Source organism: Salmo salar, chromosome ssa01 (genome assembly GCF_905237065.1).
Source record: "Salmo salar chromosome ssa01, Ssal_v3.1, whole genome shotgun sequence".
Classification (NCBI taxonomy): Eukaryota; Metazoa; Chordata; class Actinopteri; order Salmoniformes; family Salmonidae; genus Salmo; species Salmo salar.
In genome coordinates, this window is record NC_059442.1 from 154879053 (window position 1) to 154894522 (window position 15470).

The 15470-nt window shown below is 43.6% G+C and overlaps 1 protein-coding gene across 2 annotated transcripts in view; it reads right to left on the bottom strand.

Annotated features, from left to right (window-relative positions):
- Nucleotides 1-5146: 5146 nt before the first annotated feature.
- LOC106568988 (rho guanine nucleotide exchange factor 28) overlaps nt 5147-15470 on the bottom strand; it is a 108509-nt gene continuing 98185 nt past the window's right edge. For both annotated transcript variants that reach the window (XM_045692531.1, XM_045692539.1), the window contains exon 35: nt 5147-8327. In XM_045692531.1, coding sequence (XP_045548487.1) covers nt 8149-8327 — 179 coding nt within the window. In that variant the 3' untranslated portion in view covers nt 5147-8148. The remainder of the gene's footprint in view (nt 8328-15470) is intronic.

The following is a 15470-nucleotide window of genomic DNA, read 5'->3' on the forward strand; positions in this document are numbered from 1 at the left end:
TTTTCACCACCCTGTGAAGTTCATTATAACTTATTTCATCTGTAGTCAAATAAACTGCATGGTTTCCCGAGTCGTAGTGGGAGGACCACACATATGATGGTTATTATATCAGTATTTATTATTATTACAAATGATCTGTCGGCATTAATAAAATTGTACCGAAATGTCCAGTTTTTTTTATACTGTATGACTTAACGCATGAAAACTGTAGATGGAAACGTGGTTACAGAAACACAGGAAGATTTTTATTTTCATGCTACTACCATTTTATGCTCCAGCTCCAACATACTAATACAGTACAAAACTCCTATGACACACAAACACACACAGACACACACACATGCACATGTACACACTGTCTCAAATCCAATTAGACTCGGAACGCCACCAGAGACTCCAAAGCACTGATAGTGCAGAGAGGAATCTCAGTTTGAGTGGCAGAGCTGGCTATGGGGAAATAACAACAATGGAAGCAGTGAAACACTAGAGGAGCTACCTGGAGAACAGAGAGAGAGAGAACTGAGAGAGAGAGACAGCAAGAGAACAGAGACAGAGAGACAGAGAGAGAACAGAGAGAGAGACAGCGAGAGAACAGAGACAGAGAGACAGAGAGAGAACAGAGAGAGAGACAGCGAGAGAACAGAGAGACAGAGAGAGAACAGAGAGAACAGAGAGAGACAGAGAGCGAGAGAACAGAGACAGAGCGACAGAGAGAGAACAGAGAGAGAACAGAGAGACAGAGAGAGAACAGAGAGAGCGACAGTGAGAGAACAGAGAGAGAGAGAGAGAACAGACAGAGAACACAGAGACAGAGAGAGAACAGAGAGAGAGACAGAGAGAGAACAGCGAGAGAATAGAGACAGAGAGAACACAGAGACAGAGAGAGAACAGAGAGAGAGACAGCGAGAGAACAGAGAGACAGCGAGAGAACAGAGAGAACAGAGAGAGAACAGAGAGAGAACAGAGAGAACACAGAGACAGAGAGAGAACAGAGAGAGAGACAGCGAGAGAACAGAGAGACAGAGAGAGAACAGAGAGAGAACAGAGAGAGAACAGAGAGAGACAGAGAGCGAGAGAACAGAGACAGAGCGACAGAGAGAGAACAGAGAGAGAACAGAGAGACAGAGAGAGAACAGAGAGAGCGACAGTGAGAGAACAGAGAGAGAGAGAGAGAGAACAGACAGAGAACACAGAGACAGAGAGAGAACAGAGACAGAGACAGAGAGAGAACAGCGAGAGAATAGAGACAGAGAGAACACAGAGACAGAGAGAGAACAGAGAGAGAGACAGCGAGAGAACAGAGAGACAGAGAGAGAACAGAGAGAGAACAGAGAGAGAGAGAGAGAGAATATTGTTGTTGTAGTTGCTGTTAATGGTAATCCCATTTCCACTACTACTGTTATTATTGCTGATGGTCCCACCATTTTTGTTATATGTATACTTTGACAATGTAAGTAATTTAAATTGCCATGTCAATAAAGTCTATTGAATTGAAATTGAGAGAGAGAGATAGAAAGGCAGAAAGTTGTTGTGTATTGAACTTTTTGTTAAGGTAGACAGGCAGGCATTTCATAACCTAAGAGTGAGCAAGTTAGTGAAGCGATGACTTTCATGCACCTGCTGGCTTGTCCCGTCACCTCTGGCACCTGCGTCGATTCATCAAGGTGTCTGTACATGTCTGTGTAGAGGATGACTGGGCAATCTGAACACCATCTATCCTCATAACAGACTCATATATCAGGCACATTCAAACCACTGACTGGTAATACAGAACTCTCTCAGTCAAGTCAACATGAGGTAGCGTTATACTGTATTGAAAGGGTTGACAGTTTGGTGGGTTTACCCATAGAATTAGAATGAATTATCCATGTATTTCTATGGTTTTACCCTCAACTGTTACATTCAGATTCAGAACATATTTAGTGTCCCATTGGTAGGCAATGTGGTTTCAGCTGTATAAAAACAGTAAAAACATCAACCATATACAAATTCCACATGTTTCATATTCATATTCCAAGTGATCTAATACAGAGAAACCATGTAAACAAGATAAAATGTGAATAACCATATGTCAGTGTTATGATCAAGTTTTAATGCAGAACAGTTACACAGTCATAAGATATACAGCTGTTCTCATAAGACAAATCCATTTATATTACAACATAAAAACATAACCCAACACACTATATAAATCTACAATAAATAAATGAAGGCACTGAAATATACACATAAAAGTAATTTGCTGTCCAACATAACCATTGTGGTGTTTTATGCAGATGAAGCTACCTATTACACTACCTGGATACTACGGCTGACTTCTAAATGGCAGCCTATTCTCTATATTATGCACTACTATTGACCAGAGCCCCGTAGGCCATGGTCAAACATAGTGCATAGGAAATAGGGTATCATTTGGGACTCAGCCTCCTTTAGGTCTACTGTCTTATTTGTGTTGTGTTTTTAATGGTGGCTGTGGGACAGATAAAGACTGACTTTCAGGACGTTTAAGGCCATTAATAAACAAAACAACACGTTGGTAGTAAAGTAGCACATGAATATTCAAGTATAATGTTAGAGCTCTGAGTAGAAAGCAAGGTTACCTTTTAGGTGCATAGAAGAGTTATTCCATCAGTCATCTTTCAACCATAAGCTACTACCCAAACATGATAGCATGGCTATGCATCACATTTTGAAAAAAGATGTGATGCATCACAATATGATGCATATAAACTGACACCAGGCTGACTACCCAACTACTTCTACAACGTGATGCATATAAATTGATACCAGGCTGACTACCCAACTACTTCTACAACGTGATGCATATAAATTGATACCAGGCTGACTACCCAACTACTTCTACAATGTGATGCATATAAATTGATACCAGGCTGACTACCCAACTACTTCTACAACGTGATGCATATAAATTGATACCAGGCTGACTACCCAACTACTTCTACAACGTGATGCATATAAATTGATACCAGGCTGACTACCCAACTACTTCTACAACGTGATGCATATAAATTGATACCAGGCTGACTACCCAACTACTTCTACAACGTGATGCATATAAATTGATACCAGGCTGACTACCCAACTACTTCTACAACGTGATGCATATAAATTGATACCAGGCTGACTACCCAACTACTTCTACAACGTGATGCATATAAATTGATACCAGGCTGACTACCCAACTACTTCTACAACGTGATGCATATAAATTGATACCAGGCTGACTACCCAACTACTTCTACAACGTGATGCATATAAATTGATACCAGGCTGACTACCCAACTACTACTACAATGTGATGCATAAAACCAGTGGCGGTCGGTGCCGTTTAAGATAAGGGAGGAGGCACATTTTTTTCTATGGGCATGGACCTTATTTCTATTACAGTAAATTGGATGACTGTCATTCACATTCCACTCACCCAGCTCAAGGTAGCATTGATAGCTTTAGGCTACTACACATTATACTCAAATGTTCCCTATACCATCATGAGGTTGCCACAACCTAGCCTATGAAGTTTACAACATACACTATATATACTAAAGTATGTGGACACCCCTTCAAATTAGTGGATTTGGCTATTTCAGCCACACCCGCTGCTGACAGGTGTATAAAATCGAGCACACAGCCATGCAATCTCCATAGACAAGCATTGGCAGTAGAATGGCCTTAATGGAGAGCTCAGTGACATTCAATGTGGCACCATCCTAGCACCGTCATAGGATGCCACCTTTCCAATAAATCAGTTCCAACAAATTTCTGCCATGCTAGAGCTGCCCCAGTCAACTGTAAGTGCTGTTATTGTGAAGTGGAAACAACAACGGCTCAGCCACGAAGTCGTAGGCCACACATGCTCACAGAATGGAACCACAGAGTGCTGAAGTACATAAAAATCGTCTGTCCTCAGTTGCAACACTCACTACCGAGTTACAAACTGCCTCTGGAAGCAACGTCAGCACAATAGCTCTTTGTTAGGAGCTTTATGAAATGGGTTTCCATGGCTGAACATCAGCACAGATGCCTAAGATCACCATGCGCAATGCCAAGCATCGGCTGGAGTGGTGTAAAGCTCGCCGCCATTGAACTCTGGAGCAGTGGAAACACGTTCTCTGCAGTGATGAATCACGCTTCACCATCTGGCAGTTATACGGACAAATCTGGGTTTGGCGGATGCCAGGAGAAAGCTACCTGCCCCAATGCATAGTGCCAACTGTAAAGTTTGGTGGAGGAGGAATAATGGTCTGGGGCTGTTTTTCATGGTTTGGGCTAGACCCCTTAGTTCCAGTGAAGGGAAATCTTAACGCTAAAGCATACAATGACATTCTAGATGATTCTGTGCTTCCAACTTTGTGGCAACAGTTTGGGGATGGCCCTTTCCTGTTTCAGCATGACAATACCCCGTGCACAAAGCAAGGTCCATATAGAAATGGTTTGTCGAGATTGGTGTGGAAGAACTTGACTGGCCTGTACAGAGCCCTGACATCAACCCCATCAAACACCTTTGGGATGAATTGGAACACCAACTGCGAGCCAGGTCTAATCGTTCAACATCAGTGCCTGACCTCACTAATGCTCGTGGCTGAATGGAAAAAAGTCTCTGCAGCATTGTTCCAACATCTAGTGGAAAGCCTTCCCAGAATAGTGGAGGCTGTTATAGCAGCAAAGGTGGGACCAATTCCATATTAATGCCCATGATTTTGGAATGAGATGTTCGATAAGCACATACTTTTGGTCATGTAGCGTAGGTGTACAGGTCGAGAGAAAGATTTGAGTAATCAAGGTGACAGACAGAGACTGTCACGTCCTGACCAGTAAAGGGGTTATTTGTTATTATAGTTTGGTCAGGACGTGGCAGGGGGTATTTGTTTTATATGGTTTGGGGTGTGTGTGTATGTAGAGGGGTGTTTGATTTATGTATTCTGGGGTTTTGGTCATTGTTCTATGTTTGTATATTTCTATGTCTGTTCTAGGGTGTTTAGATCTGTGTTTAGGTAATTGGGATTGGGGCCTTCAATTGGAGGCAGCTGTCTATCGTTGCCTCTGATTGAAGGTCCTATAATTAGGAATGTGTTTGTCATGGGAATTGTGGGTGGTTGTTCTTTGTACTGCTGTGTGAGCCTACAAGACAGTTCATTCGTTTATTGTTTTGTTTATTAGTCGTGTTCACAATAAAAGTTAAGATGAGCACTCAACCCGCTGCGCCTTGGTCCAATTACTAAGACGACCGTTACAGTGACACATTTAATACCACACACTCTTGCCTGCATCTAGCTGATCTAGGGTGTAATCATTAGACCCAACAGTTGCAAACAAATTCAGGTATTTTTATCCATGTTTCATTCCGTTGGCTTACAGAATCGGAGGAATGAATACACGCATCCCTGATCACACATAAACACAGTTCACTTTCATAGCAGCCATATACAAACAACATGATTACTTTGCTTGTTGTATTCCTTCTCACATCTACGCACTCTCCTCCTCTCACCTTTTCCCTTCACTCGTGGATTGCAGCGCACAACACACCAGCTGTCTGTGACCAGGCAAAAAAACTGTCCAAGCCAAACCTTCAGATTATAACCACTAACTGCTACACACAGCTTACATCATTGTCACCATAGTAGCTAACATCATAGCTAGTCAATATGGCTACGAGAACTAACGCGTTAGTAAAGCCGCGACAATCATGCAGTACAGTGTACAGCAAGCAGTTTAGCACTTACACCAGCGAGCCCCGGTGGCAATAAATTAATAAAACCAAAAGTTTACCTTGACTTGGAAAAATTCCAGTTTTGGATAGTCATAGCCAGCTAGCTAACATATCATCCCTCCCTGTTTTAGCTGGGTGTTTGAGTAGGCTAAACTAGCTAGCTGCATTCACTAGCTAAGTAAGTGAAAGTGAAAGTGAAAAAATGACAACAAGAAATATAGCTCTCTCTCTCTTGCCTCTCCTTCATTTTTGAAGAAATTCATTTGTTAAAAACTGGTCAGCTATTGTCTTTCTCTTTGAGTCAACTACTCACCACAATTTATGCACTGCTGTGCTAGCTAGCTGTAGCTTATGCTTTCAGTGCTAGATTCATTCTCTGATCCTTTGATTGGGTGGACAACATGTCAGTTCATGCTGCAAGAGCTCTGATAGGTTGAAGGACATTCTCCGGAAAATGTCATTATTACTGTGTAAGTCTATAAGTTTTGTATTGGTGTAATTCCTCTCCCCTGTAACTATTCCCCAGGTTGTAGCTGTAAATGAGAACGTGTTCTCAGTCAATTTACCTGGTAAAATAAGTGTAAAATAATAAAATACAAAAATAATAAATAAAACAATGTAGCCAGAGGAGGATGGAAACTAGCTGTCCTATGGCTACTCCATGGTGATACCCTACTGAGTGCTGTTGAGGCTACTGTAGACCTATATAGAAAAACAGTGTGTTTTAATCAACTATTTGGTGACGTGAATAGATTTAGTATAGTTTTATATAAAAAGGATCACTTTTTCAATGTTTCACTATTTTTATTTTTATGAAATTCACAGAGGATAGTCCCCCCTTCCTCCTCTATGGAGCCTCCACTGATATAAACTGATACCAGGCTGACTATCCTGCTACTATTACTACACATGCATTAGTAAGGTAACTTTACATAAGACGAAATCTAAAAGTAACTGAACACATACTGGAATAAATCATGTGCTATGAAATATGTGCCTTGGAAGGAATATTTAAACATTAAAATCTATGAAAACGATGTAAAAACAAATGTATCATGCAGAAGAGATGTGGCCATATTTGGTATGCTTCACATGTACAGTGCACTCTGTCCCTGATTGGATTCTTAAAACCACTTTTAAAAGCAAAGGTCATTGAAAGTATAGAAATGTTCTGTCCTATGGTTTTTGACCAATATATGCGTTTGACCCTAATAAAATATGTACTTTATATAGGCAGACTAGTGCAGTGTCCTATATTGTATTGATAGACTGCTACAGTCACAACATCATTCCTAAAACCACAATACCTTTACTCTCTTTCAAAACAATAAAAAGTCCTTCGGATTAAAACAAATGATGCTGTCCGGGCGTAGCCAGAGCCAGACAGTCTGAGAAACCAAGGGACCAAATCCCTTCCGACCATGGTGCTTCACCTCATCCTTCATGACTAATGTGTTTGCAGCGTCCCGCTCACCTTCTAAATAGAGCTTGTCTGATGAATGGGCGAGCAGCTGTTTATTTCCTGGCCAGACAATCAGCCACAGAGCAACTGGACAGATTCAGCCTGATTCTACAGTGATACCAGCCCCTCTCGGCTCTCTCTCTTTCCCCTGCGGAAACACAGAGAAGACTCTCCTCAGCATTTCATTCTGGGAGAGCCTAATAAATAGTCCTGGAGAGATTGGGCTTAGAGGACAAGGGAGAGAACGAGAGGTAGACTGAAGCAGACTTAGGGCAGTGTGGAGCAGGGAAACAGAGAGATTGAGACTGATACAGGGGTGAGGAGAGAGGGGGAAGGCAGGCAGCAGGGTTGGTCAGGGTAACTGTCATTGGAGGGCCTCAGGCACACAGGCCCGATGGCAGCCCTGGAGTTGAACTCTCAACACACACACACACACACACACACACACACACACACACACACACACACACACACACACACACACACACACACACACACACACACACACACACACACACACACACACACACACACACACACACACATAGAGGATGAAGTTACACACACACACACTGAACATATGGACACATAAACAAGTAGCACTATAAAAGTGTTTGTCATTTGACAACACTTGGCGACACATATGGAGGGTACCTGGCACAGACGTGGCGGGGCAGAGAGACAAAGCATGAGATATTTCTGTATGTGCCAGTCCTGTTACTTCTTTAAACCTTGTTGATATACAATAGGCCTAGATATTTACTGTCCAACCTTGGATTCAGAGCCTTCATATATTCATATTATATCTGTGATTCTAATGATGTCCAAGGGGGGAAAAACTGTGTTTGTTGTTTGCAGTAACTTCTTTGTTGTAGTAATATCCCAAACGGACGTGGCAGTGTCACCATTAAGGATTCCAGATTTAAGTCCTGGTTTTGACTCAGGGGGTTCAGCCTCAGAGGTACACAATGTTCTCCTCTCCCACGTCCTCCCCATCCCCACTCTCCGTCTCCAGGGGAACCAAGAAGGACAGGTCCAGTTGGGGATCTCCATGTGGCGGTACACCCTGATATTGTCCAGCCGCTGTTGCCATCGATGACCACGTCTCCCTCACATAGCGGTGTGTGTTTATATCTGTATGGGTATAAATACATGTCGTTTATATGCATCAATATTAAAACATTAATCATAGACGTTCATAATCACAGTACACTAAACCAACAACCAGAATGAACTCTCTCTCACAGACATGAACAATCACCATTTTAAATGAAACACCAAGAGCCAGAGAAGAGAAGGATGAAGAGATGAAGGAGAAAGACAAGCCGAACAAGGGAGAGAAACTAAAATAATAGAACCACAGTATGATATAATAACCCCAGGTTGCTAAATAACTACAGACACAGTATGATATAATAACCCCAGGTAGCTAAATAACTACATATGATATAATAACCCCAGATAGATAAATAACCACAGACACAGTATGATATAATAACCCCAGGTTGCTAAATAACTACAGACACAGTATGATATAATAACTCCAGGTAGATAAATAACCATCTATGATATAATAACCCCAGGTAGCTAAATAACCACAGACACAGTATGATATAATAACCCCAGGTTGCTAAATAACTACAGACACAGTATGATATAATAACCCCAGGTTGCTAAATAACTACAGACACAGTATGATATAATAACCCCAGGTTGCTAAATAACTACAGACACAGTATGATATAATAACTCCAGGTAGATAAATAACCATCTATGATATAATAACCCCAGATAGATAAATAACCACAGACACAGTATGATATAATAACCCCAGATAGATAAATAACCACAGACACAGTATGATATAATAACCCCAGATAGATAAATAACTACAGACACAGTATGATATAATAACCCCAGGTAGATAAATAACCATCTATGATATAATAACCCCAGGTAGATAAATAACTACAGGCACAGTATGATATAATAACCCCAGATAGATAAATAACTACAGACACAGTATGATATAATAACCCCAGGTAGATAAATAACCATCTATGATATAATAACCCCAGATAGATAAATAACTACAGACACAGTATGATATAATAACCCCATATAGATAAATAACCACAGACACAGTATGATATAATAACCCCAGATAGATAAATAACTACAGACACAGTATGATATAATAACCCCAGGTAGATAAATAACCATCTATGATATAATAACCCCAGATAGATAAATAACTACAGACACAGTATGATATAATAACCCCAGGTTACTAAATAACTACAGACACAGTATGATATAATAACCCCAGATAGATAAATAACTACAGACACATTATGATATAATAACACCAGATAGATAAATAACTACAGACACAGTATGATATAATAACCCCAGATAGATAAATAACCACAGACACAGTATGATATAATAACCCCAGGTAGATGAATAACTACAGACACAGTATGATATAGTAGCCCCAGGTAGATAAATAACTACAGACACAGTATGATATAATGACATCAGGTAGATAAATAACCATCAGACACAGTATGATATAGTAACCCCAGGTAGATAAATATCTACACAGTATGATATAATAACATCAGGTAGATAAATAACTACAGACACAGTATAATATACTAACCCCAGGTAGATAAATAACTAAAGACACTGTATGATATAATAACCCCAGGTAGATGAATAACAACAGACACAGTATGATATAATAACCCCAGGTAGATAAATAACTACAGACACCGTATGATATAATAACCCCAGGTAGATAATTATCTACACAGTATGATATAATAACCCCAGGTAGGTAAATAACTACAGACACAGTATGATATAATAACCCCAGGTAGATAACCATCAGACACAGTATGATATAATAACATCAGGTAGATAAATAACTATCAGACACAGTATGATATAGTAACCCCAGGTAGATAAATATCTACACAGTATGATATAATAACCCCAGGTAGATAAATAACTACAGACACCGTATGATATAATAACCCCAGGTAGATAATAACCATCTATGATATAATAACCCCAGGTAGATAAATAACTACAGACACCGTATGATATAATAACCCCAGGTAGATAAATATCTACACAGTATGATATAATAACCCCAGGTAGATAAATAACTACAGGCACAGTATGATATAATAACCCCAGATAGATAAATAGCCACAGACACACTATGATATAATAACCCCAGGAAGATAAATAACCATCTGACAAAGTATGATATAATTTTTTACCTTTATTTAACTAGACAAGTCAGTTAAGAAAAAATTCAGATTTTCAATGATGTCCTAGGAACAGTGGGTTAATTGCCTTGTTCAGGGGCAGAACGACAGATATGTACCTTGTCAGCTCGGGGATTCGATCTTGCGACCTTCGGTTACTAGTCCGACACTCCAACCACTAGGCTACGCTACCGCCACACTATATGGACGGACCCGGCTGACTGCCCACTATAATGAGTTCATCCATTTGCTCTTTAACTAAAACAAACTCAGCAAAAAAAGAAACGTCCCTTTTTCAGGACCCTGTCTTTCAACGATAATTCGCAAAAATCCAAGTAACTTCACAGATCTTCATTGTAAAGGGTTTAAACACTGTTTCCCATGCTTGTTCAATGAACCATAAACATTTAATGAACATGCACCTGTGGAACGGTCGTTAAGACACTAACAGCTTACAGACGGTAGGCAATTAAGGTCACAGTTATGAAAACTTGGGACACTAAAGAGGCATTTCTACTGACTTTGAAAAACACCAAAAGAAAGATGCCCAGGGTCCCTGCTCATCTGCGTGTACGTGTCTTAGGCATGCTGCAAGGAGACATGAGGACTGCAGATGTGGCCAGGGCAATAAATTGCAATGTCCGTAGTGTGAGATGCCTAAGACAGCGCTACAAGGAGACCGGACGGACAGCTGATCGTCCTCGCAGTGGCAGACCAAGTGTAACAACACCTGCGCAGGAACAGAACATCCGAACATCACACCTGTGGGACAGGTACAGGATGGCAACAACAACTGCCCGAGTTACACCAGGAACGCACAATCCCTCCATCAGTGCTCAGACTGTCCGCAATAGGCTGAGAGAGGTTGGACTGAGGGCTTGTAGGCCTGTTGTAAGGCAGGTCCACACCAGACATCACCGGCAACAACGTCGCCTATGGGCACAAACCCAACATTGCTGGACCAGACAGGACTGGCAAAAAGGGCTCTTCACTGACGAGTCGCCGTTTTGTCTCACCGGGGGTGATGGTCGGATTCGCATTTATCTTCGAAGGAATGAGCGTTACACCGAGGCCTGTACTCTGGAGCGGGATCGATTTAGATGTGGAGGGTCCGTCATGGCCAGCGAAGAGCCCAGATCTCAATCCCATTGAGCACGTCTGGGACCTGTTGGATCGGAGGGTGAGGGCTAGGGCCATTCCCCCCAGAAATGTCCGGGAACTTGCAGGCGCCTTGGTGGATGTCAAATCTGGTACAGTCTATGCCACACCAGATACTGACTGTTACTTTGATTTTGACCCCCCCTTTGTTCAGGGACACATTATTCCATTTCTGTTAATCACGTCTGTGGAATTTGTTCAGTTTATGTCTCAGTTGTTGAATCTTGTTATGTTCATACAAATATTTACACATGTTAAGTTTGCTGAAAATAAACGCAGTTGACAGTGAGGACGTTTCTTTTTTTGCTGCAAGCAGTAGTGTGCTGTTTCCTCCCAGTACAAGAGAGTCAATGAATAACACATGCTCAGTTTAGCCATCAGTAACTTCTCTTTGCTCTTTTACTTAAAAGAGTTTAACTGACTGTTGTCATTTTGTCACTGTCATCATTATCATTAGGATAGATGGACACCTGCACACCCAGACGGGACCCTCAGGAGGAGGAAGGAGGGTGTGTGTGTGTGCGTTTCTGAGTGTGCATGTGTGAATGTATGCATATATGCGTGTGTGCATGTGTGAATGTATGCATGTACGTGCACAAGAAAGTGTTTGTGTGTGTGTGTGCGCGTGTATGTGTGTGCGTAGGACAGGTGCATTGCCATGGCCAAGAGCGTCTGCTAAATGACTAAAATGTAAAAGTAATATGAGCACTTCACATGCCGCATTTTGGTCTCCTTTAGACGACCCTTATTACAGAACCACCCACCATGATTGGATCAAGCGGCGTGCCCGGGTAGATATGGACACCTGGTCAGTGGAAGAATGGTGGGAAAGGAGAAACTGGACTTGGGGCCAGGTAATCGAGAGATTTTGGAACTTACCTGGAAGAAACGGGAGGCAGCCCCCCAAAACAATTGGGGGGGGGGCACACGGGTAGTTTGGCTGGGCAAGGGTTGAGGCCTGAGTCAACTACTCGTGCTTTTTGTAGCGAGCATGTGCCTGCCTCTCGCACTCTCTCTCCAGTGCGCCTCCGTAGCACAGTATGTCCTGTGCCTATTCCTCGCACTCTTCCTCTAGTGCGCATCCATAACCCGGTACGGCCAGTGCCTGCTGTGAGCACTCGGCCCTTAGTGCGTCTCCCCAGTCCGGTGAGACCGATTTCTGCTCCTCATAAAAAGCCTCCAGTGATAGTCGATGGTCCGACGCCCGTAAGGATGATCCTTGGCGAGGAACCTATTGAAATGATCCATGGCATGGAGTCAGTAGCAACGGTCATAAGTCCGGAACCGATGATGACGCCTCCTAGTCCGGAGCCTCCGGCGACGCTCCTCAGCCCGGAGCCGCCGGCGACGCTCCTCAGCCCGGAGCCTCTAGCGGCGCTCCCCAGTCCGGAGCCTCCAACGACGCTCCTCAGCCCGGAGCCTCCAGCGACGCTCCCCAGTCCGGAGCCTCCAGCGACGCTCCTCAGCCCGGAGCCTTCAGAGGAGGTCTACGGCCCAGAGCCTTCAGCGGAGGTCTGCGGCCCAGAGCCTTCAGCGGAGGTCTGCAACCCAGAGCCTGCAGTGGAGGTCTACGGCCCAGAACCTTCAGCAGTGGTCTGCAACCCAGAGCCTTCAGCGGAGGTCTGCAACCCAGAGCCTTCAGCAGAGGTCTGCAGCCCAGAGCCTTCAGCGGAGGTCTGCAGCCCAGAGCCTTCAGCGGAGGTCTGCAACCCAGAGCCTTCAGCAGAGGTCTGCAGCCCAGAGCCTTCAGCGGTGGTCTGCAGCCCAGAGCCTTCAGCGGCGGTCTGCAGCCAAGAGCCTTCAGCGGCGGTCTGCAGCCAAGAGCCTTCAGCGGCGGTCTGCAGCCAAGAGCATTCAGCGGCGGTCTGCAGCCCAGAGCCTTCAGCGGCGGTCTGCAGCCAAGAGCCTTCAGCGGCGGTCTGCAGCCCAGAGCCTTCAACGGCGGTCTGCAGCCCAGAGCCTTCAGCGGCGGTCTGCAGCCAAGAGCATTCAGCAGCGGTCTGCAGCCAAGAGCCTTCAGCGGCGGTCTGCAGCCAAGGGCCTTCAGCGGTGGTTTGCAGCCAAGGGCCTTCAGCGGCGGTCTGCAGCCAAGGGCCTTCAGCGGTGGTCTGCAGCCAAGGGCCTTCAGCGGTGGTCTGCAGCCCAGAGCCTTCAGCGGCGGCCTGCAGCCCAGATCCTCCAGCAGCGGCTTGGAGGTCGGAACCTCCAGTAGTGGTCTACAGCACAGGGATTCCGTTAGGGATCTACAATCCGATTCCTCCAATAATGATCTACAGGCTTATGTTACAGAAGCAGAGGAATCTATGGGCGGAATGGAGGTTTCGCCCTGAGCCAGAGCCACCTCTGTTGCTGGAGGATCAGGAGAAGAGGAAGGTTCTGGGTGTTGCATATGAGCCGCCATAGACTGTTGTCACCCTCCCTGCCCTCCCTTTGTGTTTGGGGATAGTACTGTCACATTCTGACCTTAGTATGAGGTAATTTTTCCATAGTAGATTGGTCAGGGCATGACAGGGGGGTGTTTTTGTCTATGTATTTGGGGTTTTCTGTTTTCTATGTGGGTTGTCTAGATTGTCGTTGTATGTTGTATTTTCTATGTTGGTGCTGGGTATGGTTTCCAATCAGAGGCAGGTGTTTTTCGTTGTCTCTGATTGGAAACCATACTTAGGCAGCCTGTTTTTCATGGGGTTTTGTGGGTGGTTGTTTTCCGTTTCGTTGTTTGTACCTGACGGGACTGTTGTTGGTCGTTTTGTTATTTTGCAAAGTGTTTTCATTAAAAGTAATATGAGCACTTCACATGCCGCATTTTGGTCTCCTTTAGACGACCCTTATTACACTGTGGTAATAGATAATGTGGCTGTAAGGGTCTGTAAGGGTCTGTGGGGGTATGTAAGGGTTGTGAGGGTCTGTGTCAATAGATGGTGTGGCTGTAAGGGTCTGTAAGGGTCTGTGGTAATAGACAATGTGGCTGTAAGGGTCTTTGAGGGTATGTAAGGGTTGTGAGGGTATGTGTCAATAGATGGGGTGGCTGTAAGGGTATGTGGTAATAGATGGTGCCGCTGTAAGGGTCTGTGGTAATAGATAATGTGGCTGTAAGGGTCTGTGGTTATAGATGGTATGGCTGTAAGGGTCTGTGGTAATAGATCATGTGGATGTAAGCGTTTGTAAGGGTCTGTGGTAATAGATCATGTGGCTGTAAGGTCCTGTAAAGGTCTGTGGTAATAGGTAATGTGGCTGTAAGGGTCTGTGGTAATAGATGGCGTGGCTGTAAGGGTCTGTGTTAATAGATAATGTGGCTGTAAGGGTCTGTGGTAATAGATGTTGTGGCTGTAAGGGTCTGTGGTAACAGATCATGTGGCTGTAAAGGTCTGTGGTAATAGACAACGTGGCTGTAAGGGTCTGTGAGGGTCTGTAAGGGTATGTGAGGGTCTGTGTCAATAGATGGTGTGGCTGTAAGGGTCTGCTGGAATAGATAATGTGGCTGTAAGTGTCTGTGTCAATATATGGTGTGACTGTAAGGGTCTGTAAGGGTCTGTGGTAATAGATAATGTGGCTGTAAGGGTCTGTGGTAATAGATAATGTGGCTGTAAGGGTCTGTGGTAATAGATAATGTGGCTGTAAGGGTCTGTGTCAATAGATGGTGTGGCTGTAAGGGTCTGCGGGAATAGATAATGTGGCTGTAAGTGTCTGTGTCAATATATGGTGTGACTGTAAGGGTCTGTAAGGGTCTGTGGTAATAGATAATGTGGTTGTAAGGGTCTGTGGTAATAGATAATGTGGCTGTAAGGGTCTACTGCAATAGATCATGTGGCTGTAAGGATTTGTGGTAATAGATAATGTG